Raw genomic sequence first — 12797 nt, forward strand, 5'->3', positions numbered from 1 at the left:
GCAAAACACACACACACACACACACACACACTCACACACACTCACACATGCAAAACACACACACACACACACACTCTCACACATGCAAAACACACACACACACACACACACTCTCACTCACACTCACGCAAAACACACACTCACTCATACACACTCACACATGCAAAACACACACTCACTCACACTCACGCAAAACACACACTCACTCATACACTCACGCAAAACACACACTCTCTCATACACACACACACACACACACACACACACTCTCACTCACGCAAAACACACACTCACTCATACACTCACGCAAAACACACACTCTCTCATACACACACACACACACACACACACACACTCTCACTCACGCAAAACACACACTCACTCATACACTCACGCAAAACACACACTCTCTCATACACACACACACACACACACACACACACTCTCACTCACGCAAAACACACACTCACTCATACACTCATGCAAAACACACTCTCTCATACACACCCTTCTATGGAGTCCCTAAATCAGGTGTTTTGATAAATAAAAAAAATCCCATGGCACACCTCTAAGCACTGAAATATAGCAAAAAAACAAAGATAGGAGCAAACACAAAAGCACTGAAATACAATTTTCCTCTTACATTCTGCCCCATCACCATTAAACCCTAATCTAAATAATCAGAAACACCACAGATCATGAGACACAACACAGAAACATCACAACAAACACAATCACTGCTTCTACACTCTTCATATTACACCAAACAAGCCACATGATGATCAGATTCTGATCCATGAACCGGCGAAGAGCAAAGGAACAAACGAGTAACAGCCGAATCAGCAGAGGAAAACTAAACCAAAGCCTTGGGACCAAAACCACACCAGAACCTGCAGCGTCTGCCTTGGAAAAAAGAAACAACCAATAAAGCGAATGAATGAAAAGCTTCTCTTCCATGAAATTCAGAGTCAATTATCATCACATTTACAGCAGAACGTCTGCATATGCATTAATCTGCATATATCATTAATCAGATGACAGAGGATCTGCTTAAGAAAACACTGACAATAGAGGACTATAAATACAATTTAATATTTCATTCCAGCACAGAAAACCTCTGAACACAAACACAACCAGTGCAAACACAAATCAGAGAGATGACGTGACCAAAGAAAAGACACAAACCATGAAGAAATAGGTTGTCACAAAACAAGAATGTGTAAATTAAATAAGTGAACAGTCAATAGTGAAATACAGCACTGAACGGTCCACAATAACTAACCCTGAGAATGACTCGTTATTAGACTCTCGTGAATCGCATCCACAGACTCTCGGCTCATTCAGAGACCTTCATCTCAGCGGGCGCGAGGAGGTTATGAATGTCCTACCAGCTGCTGCACTTCAGCTTCAGCACGTCGCCGCATTTCAGACACTTGGAGTTCGTGTTTGCGTCCTTCTTCGGGATGTTCCAGCACTGCTGGCATCGCACACGATATTTCTTATACCTGCAAACACCAAGAGTGCACGATAACTAAATCAGGCCTTATTAGAAGAATACTTACTGCACTATTTAAAAATAAAAAGTAACTTAAAAATGTGCTTTAGAATAAACATGAGGAGTGTTGGCCAGTACCTGATCCCACAGGCGTTACAGAGCGGCGTCCCGTCTTCAGCGTCTCTCCAGAGAGGAGTCTTCCTCGTGCAGCACGACGCACAGATCTTACTCCCTGAGGAACACACATTTCAGAACAAGGACTGCTTTCATTATAACCAATGTGAGGAACTGAAGGCAACGTGGACTAAGAAACACTAAAGGGATAGTCATTTCTTCTGAGGGAACGCTTGCTTAGGGCCCCTAAAACTCTAAACACGCCTCTGGGGACGGTTCACTCAAAAATAAAAAAATATCTCTCATCATTTACTCGCCCTCAAGCGTGAGTAACCCACAACTCTATGAGTTTCTTTCTTCTGTTAAACATTAAAGAAGATATTTTGATAGCCAAAGAGTTGACGGCACCCATTGACTTCCATAGTATGAAAAAAAAAAAAATTTAAAAAAAGGTCACTGGCTACTGTCAACTATTTGGTTACCAACATTCTTCAAATTATCTTTTTTTTCTGTCAAACAGAAGAAAGAAACTCATGCCTGTTTAGATATTATGTCATGAATTACAGAAAACTAAATTGTAATGTTTACATATTCAAAACTGTGTCCCAAGAACATGATGGCATAAACGCCATTCATGAGTGAGTTGACTACAATATCTATAAATAAAGGGTTTAGAATTCTATCATAAATGCAAAGTGGGGGATTTTTGCTTTTATGTCAAAATCAAATCTACATCCCTGAGAATCATTCATATCTGGAGCACAAACGCTGCTCTTACACTCAACTTAAACACTTACAGATCAGAGTGAGCACCAGTACCAGTGATGAGTGAGTTCACCAGCACTAACTAGTGTGTGTGTGTGTGTGTGTGTGTGTGTGTGAGAGAGTGAGTGAGAGAGAGAGAGAGAGAGAGAGAGATTGAGTGTGTGTGTGTGTGTGTGAGAGAGAGAGTGATGAGCGCCCTCTGGTGCTTGTGTCCGGTACTGACGGGATAGACCGCAGGAGTCGCTCTCCTCCTCGGAGCTGATGGTCCTCTGAGTCCGGCACCGGCTGCTCCTGCTTCTCCTCAAGCGCCGGATCTCCTCACTGAGCAGAGGAGGACACAACATCAATCTGACTTTGCAGAAATACACCACACTCTTTCCCTCTGAGGTTCTGGAGACGAGCAGCTCCACCTGTAGTTGGAGGTGATGATCAGTCTGCTGTGATTCGCGTCCAGCTGCGGATACATGCTGAAGGTCACGCCCTGCACGCCGGGGTCCTGCGGGTCAGGGCTGCGGCCGGGACGAGGCTGCTTCCTCTGAGTCCGTCTGCCGGCGTCCCACGAACACGTCTGCCGACCCTGGAGCTCCTTATGCACACTCTCTATGAGATTATTGTTGAGGTCGGCCAGCTGTGAGGAACAGTGTGTGTTTTCAGAGGCGTTCAGAGGGAGCCACTCACTCTCAGCGTCTCGCTCAGACACCAGACAGGAAGTGAAGTCAAGAGGACAGTCATTTCCTGTGGACGGGACAACAGATTCGTCCCGATCAGAACGGCCCTCGATGTGCAGCACAGACGGTTTTTCTGTCTTCTCACTGGCGCTGATGTGATCCGCTGTGTGTGTCTTTATGAGCTCAGCGAGATCATCGGGATCTTTGATTTCCTCCACATCTGTGAGCTCGATGACGGAGAAACATGCATCAGCCGGGGCGCTGCTGCCGTTAACTGTGGGACTCTCGGGTTCAAACAGAGGTCTGGATGTCACCACGGTCTCTGTGACGTCTGATGGGTAGAGATTGACCGGACCTCTGTCCTCACAGCCGGACTGCAGCAGCCGCTCGCACTGCTGGTTGATCAGACACATCACCTCCCATGCGCTGCTGCTGCGCTCAGACTCGTGCATTACAGAGAAAGAGCCGCTGAACTCGGAGACTTCACGGCTGGAGAGGACGAGTGACCCGGTGTCTAGATTCTCAGCATGTGACGGTCCAGAACTCCAGCTCTCGTCGTCCACTGGCGGAGCGAGTTTTGTGGCCTCCTGAAGCAGGAGGAGGATGGTGGACTGGGTCACATGCTGGTGCTGCACATCTTCTGGAGAACACGCATGAGAGCTCATGTTCCCTCATCGGTTTACTGAAACAGAGAGGAACAGAAACGGAGACACTCTGAAGCCATTCAAATACAACAGATTTAAACACCCAGGCTGTTCACACAACCTGTCAGAAGTTTGGGGTCAGTAAGATGCTTTAGGCCTGGTTTCACAGACAGGGCTTAGACTAAGCCAGTATTAGGCCATAGTTCAATTAATACATTTAAGTAATTTTTATAAACATGCCTTGAAATCATTCTAATATGCTGATTTGCTGCTCAACAAACATTTCTGATTATTATCAATATTGAACACAGTTGTGCTGCACAATATTTCTGTGGAAACTGTGATGCATTTTATTGAATAGAAATTTCAGAAGAACAGCATTTATTTGAAATAGTAATCGTTTGTGACATTATAAATGTCTTTACTGTCGATACATTTAATGCGTCCTTGCTGAATAAAACTAGTCGTTTGTTAAAAACAAAAAAACATTCATGTTTACTGACTCCAGTCTTTTACGCAGTAATATATACAGTATTCGAGAGTTACACATCTGTTCACTGCAGTAAAGATCCCTGTGAAAACTGAAGACGCATCTCATTATCATAAAGACCAAACACACAATGACATAAAGAGGACAGACAGAATTATTATTAATGTGGTTGGGATATGACATCAAAAATCTTGTAGTGGCAGTCCTGAATAACGTTTACCTCAGAACTGACGGAAAATAAACTGACAGAAAGAAAATAAATAAAGTTGAAAGTGATGATACATTTACTTGGCAGTAATTCACAGTTGAAGAATATTTCAAACGCAGCTCATGCACGTCATAATAACTCACAATGTAACAGATCGACGAGTTTCCTCTCAGCAGTCGCTACAAAGTAACGGTCAATCTCCCGCGCGCGGCACGCGCTCCACAGCATCAGCACACCCCCGTTCAGCAGTCCGACCTGAGCACGAGGAGTTTTTGTTTGTGTGATTATGAACAGATGTAAATAAACTCACCGCTGAGATCCTTTCACATGTGAAGCGACTGTCACGTGACGTGATGAGCAGGTGTTCCGGATCTCACCTGTGCGACGGAAGCTCAGATTCTCGAAAACTAAACGAGTGAAGTGGATAATAGGCTCATTTATTGTAAAGAATTAATGATTAACTCCAAACACATGGATTATGACACGTGACTGTTTATTTTAGACGTCAGAATCAAACATGACATTTTTAATACTGTACACACCTCACACAGATTTGTGGTTTCTACATATTTCTGAATAATTGGAGTAGAGACAGGAGAAATGTGTGTTTGTTAGTAATGAATGATCTGCAGTGACTGTGTCTCACTGTAAAACACAGGAATGTCTGGAGAGCCTACATCTGCTGGATCAGGGACGGATTGAAGAACAGAGCCATCATACATCAGAGCAGATGTGTAGCGGTATCTTTCTGCCGTGTCCATAACTCTCAACACCTTAACATTAATAAAAGCCTGACATTATTTGTGAAGTGGAATGTTTCCGTGAGATCCTGTCCAGCTCATACTTCACCACAAAAACAACAAAGCAATAATAAGTGTATGAAGAAAACCAAGCCCGTTTATGCATCATAGCAGTATTTGTTGCACATTCTTTCATTTTGACTTCCATCAGTAACATATTGTACTACAGTAATGTTTGCTGCAGTACAGTAAGTCATCGAGGAGGAGGATAATGTGAATTATATAACTATGAACGAAACAACATCTGCATTACAGTCATGGGAAACAATAAGCAAATGTGCCTAACTGTCATAAAAACAATGCAGAAAATCTTTTTATTCATACAAAGAAAAGAAACGGAGAGTTCTCGGATTTTGATGTTTTCAGTACATTTAAAGGGATAGTTCACCCAAAAATGAAAGTTCTGTCATTAATCACTCGTTCCAAACCCGTAAGACCTTCGTTCACCTTCAGAACACAGATGAAGATATTTCTGATATATATACGACTCTCTGACCCTGCAGAGACGGACAGCAAGAGAACTGAAACGTTCCAGGCTCAGAAAGCAGTGAGGACATCGTTAGAATAGTCCATGTGCTCAACCGTAATGTGATGAAGCTACGAGAATACTTCTGTGCACAAAGAAAAGAAAAATAATGACTTTATTCACTGATTTCTTCTCTTGCGTGTCAGTCATGACAGTACCGTGACACATGCGTGTGATGCTGCTGACGCAGGAGCCGGTGTTCTGACGTAGAACACGCATGTGCTGCGGCTTGTTTATGAGCAGAGGAAAGCACACGCATGTGTCGTGATACTCTCGTGAACGCACGGCGCAGACTGACACAAGAAATCAGTGAATTTTTCTTTTCTTTGTGCACAGAAGTATTCTCGTAGCTTCATCACATTACGGTTGAGCACATGGACTATTCTAACGATGTCCTCACTGCTTTCTGAGCCTGGAACGTTTCAGTTCTCTTGCTGTCCGTCTCTGCAGGGTCAGAGAGTCGTATATATATCAGAAATATCTTCATCTGTGTTCTGAAGATCGACGAAGGTCTTACGGGTTTGGAACGAGTGATTAATGACAGAACTTTCATTTTTGGGTGAACTAACCCTTTAAACCAAAACTACACTCTCTCTAATGTTGTGGTTATGTGAAGGATAATGAAGCGGCACGCCGGAGTCCTTCATGAGGAAATACCTGAGGACCGAATTCAGCTCAAGAGTTCAGTGCTCTTCAGCTCATAACCCGCTCACTGAGAGCCGCGCGGAGGAAGAGGCTGGGTTAGTGTCATATCCCACAGTGCTTTGCGATCTGGAACGCGGCTCAGTGCGGTTTGGGCACGTGGCCGTCCACGTAGAAGTTCCTGGTGACCTTGGGCAGCGTCAGCTCCATGCCGTCCATCTCCGGCGTCAGGACGATCTGGCAGCTCAGACGAGAGTTCTCCTGCAGCATCGCAGCCATGTCCAGCATATCGTCCTCCCTGCAGACACACACACACACACACACACGTCAAACGACTCGAGATGAGCACCACGATGAGCGGAGCTCTCCTCACCGTTCCTCAGGCTCTGGAAGTTTCTCATAGTGTTCGCTGCTGACGTACACGTGGCAGGTGGAGCAGGCCAGAGACGCTTCACAGGCGCCTGCGAACAGAGACGAGCTGATGAAGACGAGCCTCAAACACACAGAGATGAAGAGGCGCTGGACTCACCCTCCAGTTCAATGCCGTGCTTGTGCGCCAGGTGAAGAGCGTTATCTCCGACCCTCGCCTCGACGGGAATCCTCTGTCCGGAGCGGTCGATGAACACTACATTAACCCTGGAGTAAAGCAGCAGATCAACACACCCGGCCCGTTTGGGGCTTTTATTTTAAAGTGCCATGTCCATCTACATGCATATTTGTCATGCTTTCAAGATCATATTTTTTACTTTATCTAATGATATACAAGTATAAATAAATTAACTAAAACATAAGCTTAAGCTAACATTGAACAATACAACTTTTAGACACAATATTATCAATATCGACTGTTTTTGCTGCAAAGTCGTTCCAAACAGAGTCACAACAGAACATCTGCGGTGTTTCGTGACGCAGAGTTAATGATTCAGTGACCCATTCATAAAGATAATCACTTGCTGAATGATTTTAAATGAATGAATGAATCATAAATGAATTAAACTTTTCCCAACATTCTATATGTCTATGTTTAATATGTTGTATTTAAAGCATTAATCTTAAAGTCTGTGTGAATACATCTAAATGCCATTTCTGCAGTGCAAAGATGGGTTTTGTCTGACTTTAATGATCAGTTACAGAACGCATTGATTGTTCTGATGCATGAACTCACACTCGCTGGTCCTCCTCCGGTGAGCTGCTGTCTGCACTCTGACACACACCTGACAGACACAAACACAGTTACACACACTCTCATAATAACCCATCAGCGTGAGTGTGTGTGTGTGTGTGTGTGAGAGAGAGAGAGTTTGTGTGTGTGAGAGAGCGAGAGAGTGTGTGTGCGTGTGTGTGTGTGAGAACGAGAGAGTGTGTGTGCGTGTGTGTGTGTGAGAACGAGAGAGTGTGTGTGCGTGTGTGTGTGTGAGAACGAGAGAGTGTGTGTGCGTGTGTGTGTGTGAGAACGAGAGAGTGTGTGTGCGTGTGTGTGTGTGAGAACGAGAGAGTGTGTGTGCGTGTGTGTGTGTGAGAACGAGAGAGTGTGTGTGCGTGTGTGTGTGTGAGAACGAGAGAGTGTGTGTGCGTGTGTGTGTGTGAGAACGAGAGAGTGTGTGTGCGTGTGTGTGTGTGAGAACGAGAGAGTGTGTGTGCGTGTGTGTGTGTGAGAACGAGAGAGTGTGTGTGCGTGTGTGTGTGTGAGAACGAGAGAGTGTGTGTGCGTGTGTGTGTGTGAGAACGAGAGAGTGTGTGTGCGTGTGTGTGTGTGAGAACGAGAGAGTGTGTGTGCGTGTGTGTGTGTGAGAACGAGAGAGTGTGTGTGCGTGTGTGTGTGTGAGAACGAGAGAGTGTGTGTGCGTGTGTGTGTGTGAGAACGAGAGAGTGTGTGTGCGTGTGTGTGTGTGAGAACGAGAGAGTGTGTGTGCGTGTGTGTGTGTGAGAACGAGAGAGTGTGTGTGCGTGTGTGTGTGTGAGAACGAGAGAGTGTGTGTGCGTGTGTGTGTGTGAGAACGAGAGAGTGTGTGTGCGTGTGTGTGTGTGAGAACGAGAGAGTGTGTGTGCGTGTGTGTGTGTGAGAACGAGAGAGTGTGTGTGCGTGTGTGTGTGTGAGAACGAGAGAGTGTGTGTGCGTGTGTGTGTGTGAGAACGAGAGAGTGTGTGTGCGTGTGTGTGTGTGAGAACGAGAGAGTGTGTGTGCGTGTGTGTGTGTGAGAACGAGAGAGTGTGTGTGCGTGTGTGTGTGTGAGAACGAGAGAGTGTGTGTGCGTGTGTGTGTGTGAGAACGAGAGAGTGTGTGTGCGTGTGTGTGTGTGAGAACGAGAGAGTGTGTGTGCGTGTGTGTGTGTGAGAACGAGAGAGTGTGTGTGCGTGTGTGTGTGTGAGAACGAGAGAGTGTGTGTGCGTGTGTGTGTGTGAGAACGAGAGAGTGTGTGTGCGTGTGTGTGTGTGAGAACGAGAGAGTGTGTGTGCGTGTGTGTGTGTGAGAACGAGAGAGTGTGTGTGCGTGTGTGTGTGTGAGAACGAGAGAGTGTGTGTGCGTGTGTGTGTGTGAGAACGAGAGAGTGTGTGTGCGTGTGTGTGTGTGAGAACGAGAGAGTGTGTGTGCGTGTGTGTGTGTGAGAACGAGAGAGTGTGTGTGCGTGTGTGTGTGTGAGAACGAGAGAGTGTGTGTGCGTGTGTGTGTGTGAGAACGAGAGAGTGTGTGTGCGTGTGTGTGTGTGAGAACGAGAGAGTGTGTGTGCGTGTGTGTGTGTGAGAACGAGAGAGTGTGTGTGCGTGTGTGTGTGTGAGAACGAGAGAGTGTGTGTGCGTGTGTGTGTGTGAGAACGAGAGAGTGTGTGTGCGTGTGTGTGTGTGAGAACGAGAGAGTGTGTGTGCGTGTGTGTGTGTGAGAACGAGAGAGTGTGTGTGCGTGTGTGTGTGTGAGAACGAGAGAGTGTGTGTGCGTGTGTGTGTGTGAGAACGAGAGAGTGTGTGTGCGTGTGTGTGTGTGAGAACGAGAGAGTGTGTGTGCGTGTGTGTGTGTGAGAACGAGAGAGTGTGTGTGCGTGTGTGTGTGTGAGAACGAGAGAGTGTGTGTGCGTGTGTGTGTGTGAGAACGAGAGAGTGTGTGTGCGTGTGTGTGTGTGAGAACGAGAGAGTGTGTGTGCGTGTGTGTGTGTGAGAACGAGAGAGTGTGTGTGCGTGTGTGTGTGTGAGAACGAGAGAGTGTGTGTGCGTGTGTGTGTGTGAGAACGAGAGAGTGTGTGTGCGTGTGTGTGTGTGAGAACGAGAGAGTGTGTGTGCGTGTGTGTGTGTGAGAACGAGAGAGTGTGTGTGCGTGTGTGTGTGTGAGAACGAGAGAGTGTGTGTGCGTGTGTGTGTGTGAGAACGAGAGAGTGTGTGTGCGTGTGTGTGTGTGAGAACGAGAGAGTGTGTGTGCGTGTGTGTGTGTGAGAACGAGAGAGTGTGTGTGCGTGTGTGTGTGTGAGAACGAGAGAGTGTGTGTGCGTGTGTGTGTGTGAGAACGAGAGAGTGTGTGTGCGTGTGTGTGTGTGAGAACGAGAGAGTGTGTGTGCGTGTGTGTGTGTGAGAACGAGAGAGTGTGTGTGCGTGTGTGTGTGTGAGAACGAGAGAGTGTGTGTGCGTGTGTGTGTGTGAGAACGAGAGAGTGTGTGTGCGTGTGTGTGTGTGAGAGCGAGAGTGTGTGTGTGAGAGAGAGAGAGAGAGTTTCTGTGGTTCCTCTGGGAATAATTCATTCAGGAAAGTGAGTCAGTGCTGATTCTTTGGCATTCTTGAGGTTCTGGCATTGGATGTAGATATACAACTGTTTGTGAGGTTGTGTTGTGCTTATCAAACTGAAGCTGTCACAGGACTGCTGACCTTTGACCCCTGATAGTAACTCCTACCAAAAAAGTCAAACACCATGAAACCAGAGAACAAAACAAAACACAGAGCAGCAGCAAGTCAGTTGATATGTGTGTGTGTGTGTGTGTGTGTGTGTGTGACCCTACAGCCAGTAACTCATGTCCATTAATGTCCTTTGTAAAGTTCATACTAAATGGGATTGTGTTTAATATATTATTGTATATATTAATATGAGGTGTTCTTGTGTAGGATGGAGGTGATGATGACACACACACACACACACACACAAACACTTACACATACACACACACACACACAACAGAGACCCTGGAGGATATTTTAATGGATAGAGTATGCTGATCCCCTCGCGGTGCCCTGATGTTATACTGATCCTGATGTATGGCTTGTCTAAATTAAAAGGAGCGATCGAGTTCATTAATCTGACTATCTAAAACAGCGTTCGCTCATCCCCTTCATGCCACGCAGACTGTACAATTTGTCTGGACTTTGCATCTGCAATCTCTCAGGCTGTGGAAAACATCTCACCAGAAGTCAATAACAGTTAGACTTGATGGACTATTCGTATTGCACCTACAAATTTAATTGTGCAAAGTGGCCATTAGATACATTTCTGTCTGGATCCTACCAGTCCATGTTGGATTTCACACAATGATAGGAAATGTACATCAGATATCTGCACTTTGCAGCATGAGACAGACAGATACTTTACACTGGTACTTGGTAATCTAATTAAAGGTTTAGTTCACCTAAAAATTAAAACCTGCTGTCTCATCCTCAGTGTGAATCTCTTTTTTTGAAGAGCATTGACATTGAACATTCAGATCAAAAGAACAGTACATGGACATGTTTCATGATTTTATGGTCTTTTGTGTCTTTTTTGAGCTTAAAAGCTCGGTGCTATGTTTATTGTGATGAAAAAAACAAACAAGCATTCATACAGATTCAGAACTACATTAGGGTGAATAAATGATAACAGAATTTTCATTTTTGAATTTTAACTTTTCCTTTAATATGACAGAGGAAAGTGAAAGATGTGGGTTTTGCAGCAATGAAATAAATGATTGTTATTGTTTAGAGAGGTGACAGGGATCAATCCTGAATGATTCATATGTTAAATGATAATATGCTTGCTTTCCATGCAGGTTATATCTTGTCAAGGCTAGACTATCCTGTGGTTCACAGCCCTGTATTTTCTTTCCATTAAAATTACCCTTAAGCACCATTTAATTATTGACTTGATGTATTCTATTCCCGCTGTTGTTGCAATACAAGTGAAAATCAGAAGAAAATATTTGAAGAAACTGGCCATGATCCTTGTTTTTTTGTAAAGGGAAAAAAGGTGAAAAAACGTTCTTCAACACTGTTATTAAAAGAAGCAGACTTGCAGGACAGTGAAGCACAAACACAGACAGGACTGCACACCAGACGTCTGTGAGCTGCATTAGCGTGACGGTCTGAAACTCAAGCTCTGGAGGTCCGTCTGCAGGGGCCCCTGAGAGGCTCCTGAGGGCCGCAGCTCTGCTGGACACACTGATGAATGACACCAGGCTGATGAAAGTCATCTATGACCTTTAAATGGAAAAATCCTCTGTTTCTCATTGACTTTTATTTCTTATTGACTTTTATTATACACATGGGACACACAAGCGGCACATTTGGTATTTTGGACGCTTTCATATTTACAGGAGCTTTAGAGAGAAGCGTCTGAACACACAACTAAACCAGCATGAAGCTCTGGAGCAGCTTCACACGTTTGACCTGCTCGGGTTTATTCCTCACAGATGATATTCCCATCAGGAACAGAGACGTGTCACAGGCCAGAAATAAAGGCATTCTGTTAAAGCACAGCTGAGTGAGAAATCATCACAAACAGAGACGATGAGATGAACACAGATCTTCATGTCAGCGGATGTTAAACTCACTGCCTGCAGTTTTGTTTTTACAGAACATTTCTGCTGCCATTCCGGCTGTAACAGGGCTCACAGTTTAACTGGTTAGCATGGGTTAGTTAACCTCTCCTGGAAGTTGTTGTAACTGTAATAAAATAATCATAATCAACATATAAATCACAAATATTGCATCATATTCAATAGATTGACTAAAGTCTGAGTAAAATACTCATAATCAGACTACAGTTACTTTTTATTGATTACATGATTTCATATTATTCACACAATAGCAATAAATTATTCAGAATTGATTGATTTTCCCTAAATCTTGTCTTTCATCTTTTAACTTTGCTTTCTGAATTAGCCCACCCTCCATTCACTCAGAGATCAGGCTCTAGGTCGGAGGATAGAAGTACACAGCATTTGAGCGCTGGATTCACAGAAATCATTTACATTTTAAGAAATATTCTCTCGACATTTCAGCATTGCATCAACTACTGATGAACACATTCTTTTTTATTTTAATTATCATTCAGTTATTTAACCATGTATTACTATGTCTTTGACAGGCTTTGGTCCATCAAACACATTGAAATGCACAAATTCCCGTTATTTCTTATTTACATGTAATGCACTCCTAAACGTTTTTGAACCTCCTTCACCTAATATATTTTCTTGGGAAGTTTGGGAAATAATGTCAT

At 44.4% G+C, this 12797-nt stretch overlaps 2 protein-coding genes across 5 annotated transcripts; both read right to left on the bottom strand.

The window, feature by feature from the left end:
- Positions 1 to 1071: 1071 nt before the first annotated feature.
- zglp1 (zinc finger GATA like protein 1) lies at positions 1072 to 4787 on the bottom strand. 4 transcript variants are annotated; one of them, XM_016509393.1, is made up of 6 exons: positions 4762 to 4787; positions 4528 to 4639; positions 2785 to 3724; positions 2598 to 2695; positions 1634 to 1727; positions 1073 to 1505 (listed from the first exon to the last, which is right to left on the bottom strand). In XM_016509393.1, the coding sequence occupies exons 3-6, from the start codon at positions 3705 to 3707 to the stop codon at positions 1385 to 1387; spliced, it is 1236 nt and encodes a 411-aa protein (XP_016364879.1). In that variant the 5' UTR covers positions 3708 to 3724; positions 4528 to 4639; positions 4762 to 4787; the 3' UTR covers positions 1073 to 1384. The 4 variants fall into 4 exon arrangements, with proteins under 4 accessions (XP_016364881.1, XP_016364879.1, XP_016364880.1 ...); XM_016509395.1 differs by lacking the exon at positions 4762 to 4787 and having other exon boundaries at positions 1072 to 1505; positions 2607 to 2695; positions 4528 to 4686; XM_016509394.1 differs by lacking the exon at positions 4528 to 4639 and having other exon boundaries at positions 4695 to 4781.
- Positions 4788 to 4860: 73 nt separating this feature from the next.
- fdx2 (ferredoxin 2) lies at positions 4861 to 11769 on the bottom strand. The gene is made up of 5 exons (XM_016509384.1): positions 11589 to 11769; positions 7518 to 7587; positions 6882 to 6988; positions 6726 to 6813; positions 4861 to 6650 (listed from the first exon to the last, which is right to left on the bottom strand). Exons 1-5 carry the CDS (start codon positions 11767 to 11769, stop codon positions 6494 to 6496), a joined length of 603 nt encoding a protein of 200 aa, XP_016364870.1. The 3' UTR covers positions 4861 to 6493.
- Between the last annotated feature and the right edge of the window lie 1028 nt (positions 11770 to 12797).

Source organism: Sinocyclocheilus rhinocerous, unplaced genomic scaffold (genome assembly GCF_001515625.1).
Source record: "Sinocyclocheilus rhinocerous isolate Xijiao unplaced genomic scaffold, SAMN03320098_v1.1 scaffold1615, whole genome shotgun sequence".
In the NCBI taxonomy this organism is placed as follows: domain Eukaryota; kingdom Metazoa; phylum Chordata; class Actinopteri; order Cypriniformes; family Cyprinidae; genus Sinocyclocheilus; species Sinocyclocheilus rhinocerous.

Excerpts from the sequence above, each read along its gene's own strand:
- fdx2 (XM_016509384.1), bottom strand. The coding sequence starts at position 11,769 with ATGACTTTCATCAGCCTGGTGTCATTCATCAGTGTGTCCAGCAGAGCT. Across the intron at positions 6,989-7,517 it reads CCGGAGGAGGACCAGCGAGT|GGTTAATGTAGTGTTCATCG; the intron begins GTGAGTTCATGC and ends GCTTTACTCCAG. Across the intron at positions 6,651-6,725 it reads CTTCCAGAGCCTGAGGAACG|GGAGGACGATATGCTGGACA; the intron begins GTGAGGAGAGCT and ends GTGTGTCTGCAG.
- zglp1 (XM_016509393.1), bottom strand. The coding sequence starts at position 3,707 with ATGAGCTCTCATGCGTGTTCTCCAGAAGATGTGCAGCACCAGCATGTG. Across the intron at positions 1,728-2,597 it reads CGACTCCTGCGGTCTATCCC|GGAGTAAGATCTGTGCGTCG; the intron begins GTCAGTACCGGA and ends TGTGTTCCTCAG. Across the intron at positions 1,506-1,633 it reads TGTAACGCCTGTGGGATCAG|GTATAAGAAATATCGTGTGC; the intron begins GTACTGGCCAAC and ends TGGTGTTTGCAG.